The sequence below is a fragment of the Manis javanica genome, chromosome 1 (assembly GCF_040802235.1).
Source record: "Manis javanica isolate MJ-LG chromosome 1, MJ_LKY, whole genome shotgun sequence".
NCBI lineage: Eukaryota > Metazoa > Chordata > Mammalia > Pholidota > Manidae > Manis > Manis javanica.
Genome location: NC_133156.1, coordinates 204,981,346 through 204,998,875, shown reverse-complemented (window position 1 = coordinate 204,998,875; position 17,530 = coordinate 204,981,346). Strand labels below are relative to the sequence as shown.

Below are 17,530 nucleotides of genomic sequence, written 5' to 3'. Positions count from 1 at the left end.
TATGGCAGAATTCTAGTAACAAGTGATTCCAAACTTACAAACAATAGACAAAAATTGGAATACTCCTCAACTCACTTACACCCTTGTTACCCAAACCAGGCATGTACTCAAGAGAAAGGAAAATTACAAGGCATTACCAAATATGAGCAAAGATGAAAAATATTGGAAAACTAATCCAGTAATGCATAACAATATTTTGTAACCAATGCGGATTTATCCCAAGAATGCAAGATTGGCCAACATTAGAAAAATCTATTAATTTAATACCCACATTAATAAATTAATAAAGAAAAAAATTAAGACTATTTTTGATAAAATTCACCCAATCATAGTGAAAACTCAGTAAACTGAAATAGAAATTCCTTAACCTAGTAAAGGATAACATTAAAAGCCCACAGCAAATATCATATCAAGTTTTAGATGCATTGTTTGCCTTTAAAGTCAGTAACAAGACAAGAATGTCTACTCTTAGAACTTCTGTTCAGTATTGTTCTGGAGATTTTAGCAAGTGCAGTAAAACAAGACAAAGGGGGGAAAAGGTGTAGAGATCAGAAGAAAAAAATCAAAACTATCATTATTTGCAGTATTCCAGTATTTTGTGGATTCTAAAATAATCCACAGTAAATTATTAGGATTAGTAAATAGTTTATCCAGTTTACTGTGAAGGAAATCAATATACAAAAATAAAGTGCATTGAGTATACCAGCAAAAACAAAATGTAATTTTAAAATATATATAATAGCAACTAGAAGCATAACAGGTATCCAAGTCCTGTATGTAGAAAATGATAAAATTTTATTGAACAAGATAGAACTCAACAAGCTGGTTGTAAAATTTATGGGAGGACAAAGAGCCAAAAGGCATTTTTAAAGAAAAACAAGTTGGAGGAATTAGCTGTACCAAGGATCAAAGTTGATTATAAAGCTGAAATATTAAGACAGTATGCTACCAGCACAAAGACAGAAACAGATCTCAGCAGATGAATACGTATATGGAAAGGTGGTGTATGACACAGTTGGCATCATAAGTCAGTGAGGGAATTCTTCAGTAAATGCACACCTGGATCCCTATATGCAAAAGTCAAATCCATGACTTCGATGTGAAAGGAAGTCCTGAGCTGCCTGTTGTCAAGTATATGGGAATTCTCTAAATTTGTCTAGTTTTCTAGTTGTTTAGAGCAAGAAGGTAAATCTGGTCCCTGGGAGTCCATCATGTGGAAAGGAAGTGTAGGTTTTTAGAGTTTTTCTCTTCCTGCAGAGTCTGTTTCCTCCAAGTTGCCTTTATCTGTTTATCTGTCTCTATCTTCCTTGTTAGATATGTTCCTCAAGTGTCTCGTCATTTTTTGTTTTCTGCTCACTCTTAATAAGAGTGGGAGACTATTGGAAACTGTGTTGGTGGCCAAGTTGACCATGAATTTCATGTAAAGCAAGAGCTCATCAACAGTGACAATAGAATTTGGACTGGATAATTCTCTGTAGTGGGAAGCTTTTATTGTACATTATAGGATATTTAGCAACATCCCTGGCCTCTACCCCCTAGGTGACAGTAGCAGCCCCCTCTCCCCAAATTTCTGACAATCAAAAATGTCTCCAGGCATTGCCATATGCCTCTAGTTGAGAATCACAAGTGTAGGATGATCTCTGGGCTGTTTGTGAGGTCTCTTAAAGTCAGTATACTTAGATACTTCCTCCTGAGATGCTTATATCCTCCATTTTCTCTTGCCTGCAGGGTAAAATGGAGACTTAAAATTCACTATGTATGCATTCACTTACTCTTCCTGTTTTAAGTTCTTTATACCCACCCTCAACTCTGCCTTGTGTTTCCCACCTCTGGAACCTAAGCCTTTAGACTTTGGCGAGAGTGTGAGAGGGGTAGTCAGCCAGTGGTGCAGAGTGACGGAGGGGAGAAACCCAAGAATCCAAACAGAGGTGCCATCAATCCTTGAATCTTTTGATGATTCTGGACTGCATATTGAATTTGCTTTTATCTTTACTTAGTATCAGTTCAGTTTGATCTTTCAAGTCTGCCAAGTTTATTACTATTTGTCCTTCAGCTTTCTATCCTCCAAATTCTAGTTCCTTTGATATCCTCTTCACTCTCTTTATCCTTAGGATTTACACCAACCCTAAAAATACCTTTAATTGTAGTTCTATGTGGGAGGTTGAGAAGGATAAAAATTAGATGTGTATTTTTTTCTGCTGTCCTTATCCAGAAGCTTCAATTACATGTACTTCTGTTAGATTTGTTGTTTCTAATGGTCACCAGATATTGACTATTACTTTGGATTGTGGGCTGTCAGGTGGAAGGGGACAGATAACAGCCTTCATTTTCTTTCCATCCTTTCTCTTTTTTATAGATAATACTAGATTTCTATTTCTTATAAATAATATAATTAGATTCTAATACAGGGAGGAGATATTCTGAATAATAAGGAAAGTGGTGGGAACAAAAACATGCAAAGATATGGAAGTGGGAATGAAGAATGAAATGTTAACAGAGAATATGGGGATTAACCTGGTTAAAATTGAAGTTCTTGTTGAAATGTCATGTGAGATATGCATGCTTTAAATAGATACGGTAGGACCAGATTATGAAACCTAAAATACTCAAATCATATTGGATCCAAGAGGCAATAGGAAAGCATTATGGACTTTTTGTCTGAGAAATGATTTAATGAAAGTAGATTTTATAAAAATCTAACAGATCTGACAATAGACGGACAAGAATAGGGAAGAGTAGTCGAGGCAAAGGGGCTTTCTGGAAGACTGGCTGAAATCCAGATAGGAGTGATAAAATACAAGGCTGTAGTGGGAGGGGTAGGAATGCAAAGGACAGATTGAAAAGTCATTGACAAGGAAAATTTGATTGTATTTGTTACCTCTAGCAGGTATAAAAGTTAAATAAATCACAGTTGAACCTATGGAATCTTATATTCCTGGATGGCAGATCTAAAACTCATTAAGTAAAATGTTGGTTATGGCAAGAAATGTGCCTAGTAGAGCACCACGAAATGTAGTTACTGAGAAAAGACCCAATCAAGACAACTCAAGAAAACGGAAAGGGAGGCTATTAGAGATCCACAGAGCAGTCTCGCTGGAATATAAAGAAATAACCAGCCTCCTTGGATCATGGAACTGGAAAGAAACTGAAACACTTTCTCTGTTTTGCTTATGCTGTGTACACATCCTGTACAAGGCCCATGAGGGCCTATTCCAACCCCTAAGGCCTCATGACCTTTCTGGCTACATCTCTGCCATCATCTGTATCTTCCCTCTGGTCTTTCAGTTCAAATTTTCTGAAAAGAGGATTAGGATGCAGTTCCATCTTTTGATTCAGGGTACAAGTTACACATACCTGAGTGGCCATCTGTGGCAGAGGTTGGGTGGGGAGGGAGTAGTTACACAGCATTATTCATTCAGTAGTAACCATGAATATGGCAGGAATACTGACTTGCCCAAACAAAACAGTTGTTTTAATGGATCTGAATTAGAAAGGAAGCTGGAACTTTTTGGTGTACAACTTACCTTTTGAAGTTGGTGTACGATTCAGAATTCCCATGCTACCTCACAGGGCCACGATGAGAAGTAAAAGTGGGAAGACTGTGAGACTGGATTAGTGTGCTCATTCCATCAACATACGAAGTTTGTACCTCAAACTAATAACTCTAATAACTCTTCCTGAAACCAGGCACCAGGTCTGCTGTCTGTGAGTCATCTGGCCTTTGGCAACACCAGACAGTCCTCGTCCAGGCCTCCTTTTGTAATGTTTATAGATCAAGTGTACAGTTTGCTAGCCAGTGAACCATTATACCCTCAGCACACAGCCCCACAGAAATTGCTCTGCTCTGGAGCTCCAAGGAGCTCATAATTTTTCCAAAAGAACATACAGTTTTTCTACATCTATGCAATTAAGATAAAAGGTCAGCAAACTATGGCCCACAGACCAGTTACTTATTTTTGTATATGAAGTTTTATTGGAACATAGCCATAGCCATTCATTAACAGATTGTCTGTGGTTGCAAAGCCTTAAGTATTTACTACCTGGCCTTTAAGAAAAAGTTTGCTGATGCCTGTTCTAGATAGCTCTAGAAATTATCATTTTTGGGAAAACCTTGGGTTGATATAAAAGATTAGTAGCTGCACAGTAGTTGTACATTGTTTTCCCAGGCCAGCCTTATTGTTTCCTAATTCCTTAATCATCACCTTATGGACTCAATTTTGAGCCAGAAGTCACGCAGACATCTCTAAAGACTGCCTTGTTGGCGTAAGCTAAAGCACATACTATTCTACATTCATGGACTAAACTACTAAGTAATTTGATCTAGATGACTGTTTATAGTTTAACACGTGTCTTTAGTCTGTTCTGGTTATTTACTCAAGGATTATATTTTCCTGCTACATTCGCTCAAGAATAATAGTATGTAATTACTTCCTGTGTGATCTGGAATGTTGGGCCCTTTCTCCAAATGCAGTCCTTTGATTTGTTTCCATGACATAGAGTTGGCCTTTAGGTGACGTGGTTGAGGTTCCCCAAACAGGATATTAATTTTCACTCTTCACAGCTGGAGAAACATAATCCTATTTCATGATTTAGTGGACCAGTGAGCCCCCTGCCTTCTCACACTATTCTTTTTTTATAAAATAAATGTTAACTTGGTATCTTTGTGGATCATAGACAACAAACTGTATTTTCAAATTGTTCACCTCATACTCAGTTGAGCATGCTCAGCTAAGGCAGTCCATTTGGAACAAACGAGCTTTAGTCAAGTGTTCAACAATGAAAGTACATTGCTGCAAAAACTAATTTCTCATGCTGGTGCCTCCTACATAGTTTGCCAACAAATTCTTCTTTGCCTAAAATAGAGGATTCTTAAAGTTAACTGCCGCTCTCTCTCCAAGAGAGGAGGGAAGAGTTTGTCCTTTTGCATTGTGAAGGACCCTCCATCCCCATGTTTCTCCTCTAGACTCTCGATTCAAAAATTACAAGTTGGGAAACAGGAAAATAGAACTTTCTTGCCCAGTCATTTAGCACTTAGCTACTTGAATAAGAAAAATGTGTGTTCATAATTGCTGGATTTGAAATGTATAGCTATCACTGCTTCTGGAACTTTGGGGCTGTTTGAGTGCCGTTGCCCACATAAGCAGCATCTAGCCTGTGGCCTGGCCTGTCGGAGCTTGCCCTGTCCCCAAAGCTGTGGTGCTCCTTCTCTCAAGTTCTACTTCTTCCTTCTTGTCTGATCCAAGAAGCCTTGGCTTGTTGTCCTGCTGCTGTTTGCCTCTGCCACCTGCATTTTCTCCATTGTAACACTGAGATCACTCCCTCACCTGTTTTTCTGTTGGGTTCCTCCCTTCCCCAACACTAAGATCCTTAAATCCAGAACATGTCTTTTTTGTTCAACAAGACTCTTAGGTAAATTCACCAAGACCAAAATAGGATTACTTTTTCCTCTGTATATAGCCCAGCATAGGAATTCAATAGTTCTGAATGAATGAAGGGACCTCAGATCTTCCTGGGGTAGAAAGAGAAGGCAGCTGCCTTTCCAGTAGCCCCAGGGGCAAGGAAGTTCCAGAGAGGGTCTGAGGGAGAGTAGAGCCTCAGGATGGTGCTGCACTGTATGCAGCTGCCTCACCTTCCGATCTCATCCTTCCTCTCCCAAAACCCCAGTCTGACTTGCTGAAGAGTTTCCATATTCCATTGATGAAGCTTTCCTTGCTCACTCTATCCTTGCAAAAGATCCCTTTATTTCAGTGTTGTTTGTGAAAGCCCCTTAGCTCCAAATGCCACAATACAGAAAATGGGAAGAGCCTATAGAGACATTGCATCAGTTTTAATTGTTCTATAAAAGTTTACTTTTTGCTCAGTGTCTGATTTCATTTGGAGTTGACTTCTCTTGCAGGCTGTGGACCCATGGAATATATGTTCATTTATATATGTAGCTGAGTAACATCAGCAGATCACTTCCTGCCACCTTGCCCCCTCATTCAGGCAGTTAGCCTAGTTTGTGCTTCTTATCTCACAGGAGGGATGTGATAGCAAGAGGCAGGGAAATAAGACTGTCTTCTGGCTTTTAGTTTCAGAAATTGCCTTTAGGAAAAAGATGGAGAAAAAGAAGGGGAAAAAAAGCTGGCAGCATAGACAAAATACTTGGATGAAAAGATAATGAGGTTAGAAAAGAGTTCCCTATTCCTGGGGGAATGAAGTAAATTCACAGGAAAATCCCAAAGGCAGAGATGGTGTTAATTCTTGTGCACTACTCCATTGGCTCACCCTGGAAGGTGGCACAATCCCAAATACTTCTGTGGGTCTGGCAGTAGGAAAGACATGATCCTTGTATCCTCAGCAGAGCCCCAGGAAGGTTGCAAGACCTCAGAAAAAAATGAGTATGTGGTGGGTTGTCACCACAAGTGCCTTAGCAGGCCTGCAAAGTTTTCTCTGCCCCAGTGAGACATGGAAACATGTTTCCTTATGCCCAAGAGAGCACTGGAGAAATGGAGAGGACTCCTGGACTTGAAGGAGTCTTGCAAACAGGATGAAGGATGGTTCAGTAGACATCAATGTGGAAGGATGACTTGAGGACCATATTCCTCACTCCCTCCCCTCCCCCCCCGCATACCTTGGCACATCATAACCACCACCCCCAGAAACTTGACACAATCCCAGGAAAAGGGGAGGTTGAAATCTACACGTTCACTGAGATTATTTCTGATAATGCAAAGAAATGAAAGCTTGAAATAAAAATTTATATTTCTTACATAAATTTGTAGACTAAGAAATGTTTCCACTGCTTATAGTTGAATTCTGGATGACATTTCTCATAGGGGAGCTGTGCTCACATTAAGGGTCATCCTAACAGGTTTTAAGGTTCCAGTATTTGTAAGTATATTATTTAACATATGTCATGAAAAGTGAAGCCAGTAACTGGGAGAAGGGGTCTCTCCTAATGGTAAGGTGCCCATAGTCTCTGATTTAAGCATCAAGTCAAATGGTTTGACGAGTGAAAGCTGCATTTCAACAAAAAAAAAGATAGTTTTTTCTTAAACTCAAGCATGTTATTAACTCTACTTTTAGTATCAATTGATTAAGAAAATACGTAACAAAAAGCTAAGCTACATTCAGTGACATTGTAAGTTGTCACTCTTTACATTCATCACAACAACATTTATGCATATTTAAGAAGTAATCCATATGGATGAGCATATTTTTCATTCAGTCTACAGAAGGAACATACACATGGGTTTATAAATCCCTTGAGGTAGGTAATTTTACAGCTCCCAGGGATCTGAAGCCCACATGTTGGGACCTACTGGGCCAATTAATTTGAAATTGGTCTTATTTCGAAAATCCAATATGTATGACGGCAATGTCTTGCAGAAATATCATTTTTGGTATTCCAGTCTGTGGGCTCTGGCAGAAATAATAGTTTGCTGCAAAACAGATCACTTTTTTGTTTGCAAAGTCTTCATACCAGCTGAATCACAGCTTGCCTTTCACTTCTCGTAACACCTTGCAACATCACAAAATATTTGCTGGAGTTTGTGAAGGGCGGCTGCAGAATTAGTAAACTGAAAGGAGGCCTGCCTTCACTCCCACCCCTGTCAGCACCTTCTGTTCTAGCAGACCGAAAGGCAGCTTGAGAATTCTGATCACTTCTCCAGATTAGGACAGCTCTTGGCACCATAGCCTCCAGTAAGAATGGAAGCAAAAGAAGGATTGAGGAGCTTTGCAGGTTTTCAGTATAAAAGATTGTCACTTTACAGAACTGAATTTATAAATGACTCCATGAAGGTGAGTTGCTGTGGTAACCAGCCTAATCAACTTTTATATCTGTAAGTAAGGACAATGTGGCCATTTCTATTTGGGAGTGTATAATCTGGGTTATGAGTAACTACCCATGCTCTTAACTCCTAGTTAATCAGACTCATATAATGCTAAATCAGGAAGGGACCTTAACAATTATCTACTTCTACCTCCCAGGTTTATAGATGGGGAATTGGGAGTAGAGACGTGACACTACCCAGCTAACATGTCAGACCTGAGCCTGTGTTTCATCACTTAGTTTTCTAGTGCTATTTATCTACGCAGCTTCTTCAAGAGGATAAGTGAAATGGGACCACAATAAAACTTAGGGCCACAATCACTTCTTATTGACATGTTCAGTCAAGTATTATTGATATGCTGGTGTCTAAATGTGTAACTTTCCCCATCACAGTTATCACGGATTCCACATTCCAACAGCTTTCATTTACCCAGAATAACAAATGGAAGGACAGTGTGGGGAGGTAGGGAGTGACCTGAGAAGATGTGGTTCAGTGTTATGATTCCATCATATACCATACATAGGTTAACAATTTGCAAAGAATTAGAATATACCGAAATTATATTGAATATAAAGTAAACTTCCTTCTAGATCCAAAAAATATCTTTTAAGATTTTTTAAGGCCTAGTTTCTTAAACAACAAATCTCACTCAAAGGTGCTGTGAATAAGAGCTTTCTTCCCAGTTAATAAATCAACAGGCCATGGAACATTTAGCTATTAAGAATCTCCGTAGGTTCTTATAGAGCAGACTGGCAGAAGTTTCAAGACTTAGTGCCATTCTTTTAAAAGCAAATTAAAATCCAAAATTAAAAGTACACAGTGAAATTAAGAGTATTTTAGTTTAAGTATTAGAGACATATGAATACAGATACTTAATCCCCAAGTCTTAAATGTGTACGAATTATCTGGAGATCTTTGTTACAGTGCAGCTGTTGGTTCAGGAGACTGGAGAGTCTGTATTTCTAAAAAGTTCTCAGGTGGTGTCAAAGGTGCTGGTCCACACCTTTAGTGGAAAGGACTAGTTTGCTTGGGACCCATCTCTCTAAATGTATTTTCTGTGAAGGTCAACACTGACCCATGACCACCCCAGCCACAGGAATCGTTCTGGCCTTCAGAGGTGCATTCAAGTCTGCATTCCTGCTCCAAATGGTCCTCCAGTCCAATTTTGCCAAACACTTAACATACTTTTTTTCCTTAGTGCTCTTATCATATATATATATATATCATCCACTAGGCACTTAGAGACTGCAGTGTATTATGTCCCATATGTGAATGTCTTAGATACCCAACCAGATTGTAAACTTAAGCCTGTGTGCAAACACAGATGCTGAATGAGGAACTATGCATGACTGATAAATTGAAGATTTACTCCTCCCTCAGAGTGCTACACCTAGCTCATAGATGAGCTCAAGAATTAAATCAAATGTCTGGTCTAGAGACATTGAATCTATTCTGTCTCTCATTTCCCCTCTCTGTAAGTTGACTTTTTAGAAATCAGTGGCTGTGTGGAGAGTTCTGATTGGGTATATGATGAAACAACAACCAGCTTTGAGGGAAAAAAAACTGTGGCAGGAAGGCCTTGTCACAGAAGGAAGCATGTTCATTGGCTGCATCAGACACTAAAGTGGAAGCCTTGGATATATAAGAACACAGGTTTGGAGGCCAACAGACCTGGTATTCAGAGTTTTATTCTGTCACCTACAAATTGTGTATCTTTAGAAAAGTTACTTAAAATGACTGGGAATTTATTCATTGGTAAAATGGGCTGCTTTCTCTTGTGGTGGTTCTGAGAACTATAGAAAATGCATTGTAAATTGCCTACCATGGTGCTGAGTAAAAGATAGATGTTAAAATCTCTGCAGAATTGTTTCCAATGGAAAGTGGACATCGAGTCTGCCACCTGTACTCTGGCTTGAAAGCCTACTGCATAGTTTACATGCAGTGTATTAGCTCCATCTAGTGGCTTACTACTGCCTGATCTCCCTTACCAGAATCAAGTCATCCCCTTAGTACCTTTGATGGTCATTTGATCAATTCATTTCATTCAACAAGCATTTGTGTAATGCCTACAATGTGCTAAGAATGATTATGCTGCTGAATCTACAACAGTGAATACGGTCTCTGCCTTTAGGGAGTTTGTCATTAGGTAGGGAAGATAATTTCCCAAGTAAATTTTGAATTCAAATTGTGAAAAGCGCTGTGAGTTTGTAATCAGAATGTCCAAGGGAAGTGACACTGAATGTGAGATGAGACTGGGTCAGAGATCACATCAGCCATGTATCAGCCTCCAGCAGCATCTCTTCAGATAACTCCAGGTAGGGTCAGGATCCTGCCCATCCACGGGAGGGCCAGTCTGGAACTGTGGCCACCTTTATCAGTCATTTAGCACCTGTCATCACATGCTATATTTTATGTGTGTGTGTGTGTGTGTGTGTGTGTGTGTGTGCGTGTGTGTGTGTGTGTGTGTGTGTGTGCGTGTGTGTGTGTGTGTGTGTGTGTGTATTGCATTCAGGCACTTTATCCAGATTATTATCTTCAGACATTGAATGTTCAGAGAGGTTAAATAGCTTGCACAAAGGCATAAAAGGACATGTCAGAGACAAGATTCACACCCAGGTCTTTCTGCCTTCAAAGTCCATGTTCTTTCTTCCTCTCACACTGTACCTAATGCCAAGCCCTGATTTCTTTATCTTGCTGCCTGCCTTTGGCTGAAAGGAAACAGGAGAAGTGTTTGGGGAGAATGGAAATGTGAACAGAAAAGAATAGCTTGGTGGGTCATGTGTGAAAAGCAGAGTAAAGTGTTGGCCTGACTAGTTATATTCCATCAGTGTCTTTTAGAAAAGCAAACGTGAGAGGTCTCCAGCAGGAAAGAAAGTCTCCCTAATAATGTTCCTTACTCTCTTGATTTAAAATGTGATGCAGCTGTTGCTGAATTAAAATGATTTAAGATACCATTTGGAGAGGAGAGGTTATTCTCTGGAGGTCTATAGGAAGGTGCAAGGACTACCAAGCACCAACAGAAAACTTCCCCAAGTCACAGAATGGCTGCAGGCTTGTGCAGTGTGGAGAGTGACCGACCGTTCTGGTTTGCCCAGGACAGAGGTTTCCTGTAACATGGACTTTTGGCTTTAAGACTGGCAATTCCTGACCAGGATGGCTGGTCACCCTAGAACAGGCCAGACGGGGGTTGGAGGGGGGGTTCTGATATACCCATGGAAATTAGGCTAGGGCAGTTGCTGAAATCTGGCTTCCAGTTGAAGGCTTGGTCATAGATCAAGGCAGAGAAGAGGTGCTGGTCCCTCAGATACCTTCATGCTGAGTCCCTAGATTACTGGCCCAGAGCTCCTGCTTTAGGACCTGAGGGCAGAACTGGCTGGCTTCAGACCTGAGGAAGGGCTTAGGTAGAAGACAGTATGACAGCAGGGCCCATCTGGTCTGTGCCTTAGTTTCCTCATCTGTGAAATGGATGGATAATAGTACCTAACTCCTAAGGCTGTATGTGAACTCTGAGAGTTGGTATGTATGAAGTATGCAGAGCAGTGTCTGGCCCATGAGAACACATGAACTGTAACCAGGGAATTCTCAGAAGAGAAGCTTATGTGGCCCTGGACTCATACTTCTATAGCTCAGTTTCCCTATCTTTGTAAACTGGAAACCAAAATCCCTGCCAGAGTTTTCTGAAGAAACAGCAGGCAACAATCGATAGGAGAGCGGTTAAGAATGTGTGCTCTGGAATCAAACCACCTGGGTTACAAATAGCTCTGCCATTTTGGTGTTCATTTGTTATTTAATAAACATTTTTGGCCCAGGCACTGTTTTGAGCACTTTATACACATCAGCTCATTTAATTCTTATAAATGAATTAACATGTAGGTACTATTATTTATCCCATTTTACAAATGAGGAGACTGAGGCACAGAGAGGCTATGACTTGCTGCAGTCACACAGGAGCCAAAATAGCAAAGACGACCTTGAGAAGTGACAGTTAGTCCCAAAACTCCAAGCCTTACATTCCTGAAGTAAGAGGGACAATAAACAAGCCTTCAACTCTGGGAAGAAGTCGCTGAAAGCCCCATATAGGAGAACTAAGGAACCTGGTGAGGCCCCGACCTAGTCCTTGGCCTTGGATGCCTTGGGAGGCCTATAAATGCAGCCTTTTCTTGCCTCATATTGTAGAACACCTGGGCAGGTCATGGCTCCATCCCATGTTGCAGATTTCGCCATGACTGCCATCCTCACCAACTGGAAACACTTGTCCTAGAATTAGCTCCCTGGCTTCATCCATTTAGACTTTAATCTTCAGCTCACAGCCAGGGATGGGTGAAAGGAACATCTCTAGTAAGTGATGTGGCAATTCAGAAATAGCCTTAACTCCTGGCAAAGTCCTAGGAACTCACCCAAGTTCTTCATCAGAGGGAGTGTTAAACTTCATTTTGCAAACCTGGTAAGAGTTGTAATTAGCAACAGCGAGAGAACAGGAACCTTTCTCCAGGGTGAGTGACAAAGGCAATGAGCACTTGAATGGACACTGGTTGTCTAACCAAGCCACCATCCCTTTCTTATCCCACCTCTCAGAAGTGGCAGGAGCTGTGCTCCGAGGCTTGGGGAATTCTTCCCAGCAGTGAAGCTTCATCTCCAAATTGATTATCTTTCCTAAGCCTTTTCAGTAAAATGGCTAGATTGGATGGTACCTAGTTTGCATTTCCATTTCTCCCCTGGATGTTGCCCTGGGACCCCTTGTCTGTGTGAAGGATTTGGATGATGGCTGTGGGGCTTGGCAATTCAACCCTGGTTTCTGATGTTTTAGGTTTTGAGTAGGAGGCTGCACAGTGGAGCCACCAGGTGGCCGAGTGGAGCACAACAAAGGGGAGATTCCCCTACAGTGATTTCTGTGGTGGGAAATGAGCACCTGGAAACCCCAGAAGTCAAAGGTGATTGCACTGTTTCCCACAAACTGACGTGGCCTGAGGAGATTCAGCTAAGTCATCATGTACCTCTAGCGTTCTGCCAGGAAAGCTTCCAAGAAGAGACTGGACTTCACTTGGCCTTGAAGTTGTTTTATCCACACTGCATTCAACTTTCAAGTGATCCCCAAGTCCAATTTTGCATAACAGCAGCACTTTTTTTCCATGGATGTTCTGCTTAGCTATAGATCCTACAGGAGATAGCATGAAAAAGATCTTTTGTGCTTCCCATAGCTGTTACAAAAAGACCAGATTAAATTTTTATGACACTTTTGTTTTTGTTTTTTCATGTATGCTATATGTGAAAATATCTATTACACAAATCAAGTTGTCTGCTTTCCATTACCAAACATCTCTGACAGAGGAGCTGTAAGAGGCAGCACAGTGAACATAAAACCAGTCTTTAGAATCATTAATTTGGCGGCTGGTATATGAAGCTGGCAAACCCCTCTGTGCCCATGTCTCACCAAATATGAACTGAATTAAGCAGGTCCTTCCTTAACTCATGATGCTGCAGAGGAGGGAGGTGTCTCTCCTTGGACTTCATCCCTAAACAGCCCCCACCTTTCTGATGCTCCCATTCCTACCCTGGGGGACTGATATTGAGTGTCCTGCTCGCTACCCTCCTGGGGTCCATGGGCTGCTCATCACTGGCTTCCGCTCTTAATCTGACCCCACAGGTGGCATTCTGAGTACTCACAGGAGAGAGCATTGTTACTCTTCTCTTGCAGTCACTGTCACCTCCCTTCCCTCACTGAAGAGAAAGGCTGTTCCTCCTTTAGCACGTTTCTCTAACTGGAAACAGTCTTTTCTGGCCTTCCATCTGGAGGCCTTTTTCTCTTAAATTAATCCACTCTCCCCTCCTCCTTTCCCCTCAGCCCTTGCTCCCAGTGTCCTTCCTACAATACCTGTCACAATGCCATTGACTTATCTGAGACATTTCTATTTACATTTCATTACCATATAGATTTGAGGTAAGCCTGTCTATGAAATAAGATGTGAACTTATTTTTGTTTATTGTGATTTTCACGGAGGAAAGGAATACTGAGGGAGGGAAAAAGGAACTGGCATTTATTGCTCCTTAGAGTGTTTGAGATAGATGTCTAACGCACATTGACAGTGATCATGGGAGGTATTATTTATTCCATTTTACTGAGGAGGAAATGAAAGACACATAACTTGCACAAAGTACCAAAGCTAATAAACAGAGAAGCCAGTTGCTAATTTGTTCTTTATTTAGTGTAAAAATTGATGAAATTTTTCTGAATGGTTCAGTCCTAAAAAGAAGCTTCATGAAGCATGCCATCAAGCCATATGATCTGGGGCAACTCAGCAAACCCCTCTGGGCTATAGTTTGAAATCTATAAAATCAGGAGTCTATTCTAGAGGGATTTGCCATCTAAGAGCTTCTGACCTCTGTTCTCAAAGAAGAATCTCCTCCTACCCAGCCCAAATCTCTCAAGAACCTAAATCACACTAACAGGAAATGAATTATTAATACTCATGGAGTATTCATCGAGAGTACTCAAGGAATTTCTATCTTATTTCCTGATTAGCAGCAGTTGCACAGCCATGCTTCAGCTCTCCTAAACCAGGATCTGTGAGTGGGCAGGGGGAGGAGAAAATAGTGCTAAAAGAGTTTCATATCGCCACTTCCCCCACCTTCTGCCCCAGCCACTGTCGCCGCCGTGTGCCTTGGCCCTGCTGTCCTTCTCTGTGCATCCCGTGCGCTCCCCAACAGCTGGCTGCCAGCACTGCAGTTGGAGCCAATGCCTGCCATTCTTTATGCCTGAGCAGGTCACCACCAGGACAAACAGACTGGACTTGCATGGCCTCCCCTGCACCCTGGGGGAGCAGTGCCCATGTGAGAGAAGTAAGGTAATATTTATAAGAAACAAAATCGAAAGCAACATGTGCACCTTGAAATTCTAGGAGCCATGAACTGGAATGGGCACTTCCTGACTCCTTGTACTCACCCGGCCTAGGTGGGGTGAAGGACTACCCACGCACACTCACACACATACACACATGCACGTGTACATAGACACGCACACACATATGCGTGTATGTATACTGCCTCCTTGGGATTTGCTGTGCCTCTCACAAGAAGCATCAACAGCCCTAGGAAACTACTCATGAACTCTAATTCTGCTGGAGCTTGCCAGTATTCTAAGATCCAATCAAGACTTACTGTAGCTGTGGACTAGATTTTGACCTTGAAACACAGACAGGACAAAGGGCCCAGAGATGCCAGAGAAGCTGAGCTTTGGAGGGAAGCTGAAGCCTGCCCCTCTCATCAGCCATGTGCTCCTCCCCTCCCCAGCCTCCCAAACCCATCTGCAACACACACACTATATACAAAAGCATTAAGTCCCAGGATGAGCAACTGGCTATAAAACAGACAGACATTGGTTGAAGCTTCATGTGTGTATAGCTATGCCCAGTACTTGATCTGGGGATGACCACCAGGGGCAGTGTTATAATGTAAGTCAAGTTTTCTTTGGCACGTGCCTGCATCTCACAGCTTATCCTCTTTGTTCCCATCCCAACCCTCCTCGGGCACCCATCCAAGCAGCTCTCTGCAGTTCAACTAAATTTATAGGACACTCCTCCACTCAGCACTGTACTGAGGAATACAAAGTCATTCTAGTACCAGGTCTGTTGCAAGCTCTGTGACCTTGGGTTTCTCAACTGACTGTGTTCTTGCTCCACCTTAGAGAAATTGAAACGATGCAAGAAAGATGATGAGGAATTCGTGCCAAATGAAAATTCTTTTCATCAGAAGACTTGCAAATATACCCATATCTGTGTGTTTTAAGTTAAAATAAGATACTATAGGCCTGGTGTGTTTCATTGTCTTATCAGCTCTTGTCATTTTTTTTCAAGTAACTGATCAACAACAGTCCCAACTGAATTTGACAAGAGGTTCTGTGCTAAGATCTTGATACCTATTTTTATTAATGTTTACAATGTGTAAGGGACTAGGGAGACACTGTGCTGGAGCCAAAGGGAAGCCACGTTGGAGGGGAGGGGCTTCAGCCAGGCAGATTGACAAGAGGAAGGACCAGTCTGGAGAAGGACTCATGCATGGACCCATGTCTGGGTGCAGGGCCAGGGGTGGGGGTCAGGGAGGGACCTGGGTTGGTTGGAGCACAGGGATTTTTAAGGGAGTAAAAAACAAGGGAGTAAACAAGACATAGAATTGGATTGGGAAGAGGAAAAATATTTATTATGCATCTGTTAGTACATGACTTCACATACTTTATATAATTTTATTTAATCCTAAAATCCCCAGGAGTAAGTGAGGTTAGGGACTGTGGTTCTTCAGCCTCTAACAGGATTCATCAAAAAAGCTAAGTTACTTGCTTAATTTCAAACAGCTAGTTAGTGGTAAGGCCTGGATTCTCATCCTTTTCTGCCTGCAGGTCTAGTGAGTGCTTCATTTTACCCCACCTACCTAGTTACTACTACCATGGTAACTTTCTAAAAATATTATCTGAAATGGACTATTTATTCAAATTATATAGATAGAGATACAGAGAGTATCTAGGGTGTTTACCTGGGTATATAATTGTTGGGTTATAGGGTGGGCCTATCTTGACCCTTACCAGGAAATGCCACATTGTTTTCCTACACCTGTGCCAGTTTATACTCACACTGATAAGGTATGAGAGTTCTGGCTGCTCCACATTCTCTCCAGCATTTATTTTTAGACTTTTAAACATCTGTCTATCTGGTGGGTATGAAATAAGTATCTCATTGTAGATTTGCATTTTGCAAATCAAAGGTTGAGCATCTTTTCACTTTTCATTGGCCATATGTGTTTGCTTTTCTGTGAATGCCTGTTAATGTTTTTTGTCCCTTTTTCTATTGGGATGTTTTTCTTTCTTCTTGATTCATTTGTGTTCTTCATGTATTCTGGACACTAATCTTTTGCCAGTTACATATGTTAAAAATATTTTTTCTCAGATTGTAGTTCATCTTTTTACTCTTTTTAAAGTGAATTCTGGTGAATAGAAGTTTGAAGTTTTAATGTAAGAAAATACATTAATAATTCTCTTTATGGCTTCTGCCTTTTATGACTTGAGATGTTCTTTCCTATCCTGAATTCATAGTTATCCTGTAGTTTCTTTGAAAATATTTTTAATTGTACCTTTAAAGTTTTTATTCTATCAGAAATTAATTTTTGTATATAGTATGGATCCATTTTCTTTTTTTCTTTATTAATGGAAACCGATTTTTCAGTACTACCTATTGACTAGGCAACCAACTATCTCCCTTGCCTATCCTTGGTGCCTTCTCTGTTACGCATTTATATGTATGGGGGTCTGTTTCTGGATTCGTTTTTCTATTCCTTTGCTCTACTAACGTATCCATGCACCAATAATAAAATTTCTAATTTCTGTAGCTTAATAGTAAGTTGTAATACCTGGTAGAATAAGTCTCTTTTCTTTTTTAAAAGTGTCTTGTCTATTCTTTGCCCTTGGCTCTTCCCTATAGACATTTTTAATTGATTTGTCAAGTTCCAAAAAGAACCTACTAAGCAGAGCCACTGGTAAACAGCAGGATCAGGGAGGAGCACCTACGTGCAGAGCAGTAAGGGCCTCTTGGGGCAGAGTAGGGTCCACACCATGAAAGATTGTGCCAGTGACCAGAGCATATCTGAAATCCAGAGGCCGAAGCCTTTGGCAGCCCAGTCAAGACTACCCAGTATGGGGAAGCTCAGCCAATATCAAAAAGTGATTATCA

General features: G+C 41.0%; 1 protein-coding gene across 2 annotated transcripts in view; it reads left to right on the top strand.

Annotated features, from left to right (window-relative positions):
- The window catches only part of CRIPT (CXXC repeat containing interactor of PDZ3 domain), a 60,892-nt gene that overhangs the window by 17,882 nt on the left and 25,480 nt on the right, over positions 1–17,530 (top strand). The window contains exon 5 of one of the 2 annotated variants that reach the window (XM_073213570.1): positions 12,625–13,073. The exons of the other annotated variant lie outside the window; for it this stretch is intronic. Coding sequence (XP_073069671.1) covers positions 12,625–12,635 — 11 coding nt within the window. The 3' untranslated portion in view covers positions 12,636–13,073. Of the gene's footprint in view, positions 1–12,624; positions 13,074–17,530 lie in introns of those variants that run through there. 2 annotated transcript variants of the gene reach the window in all.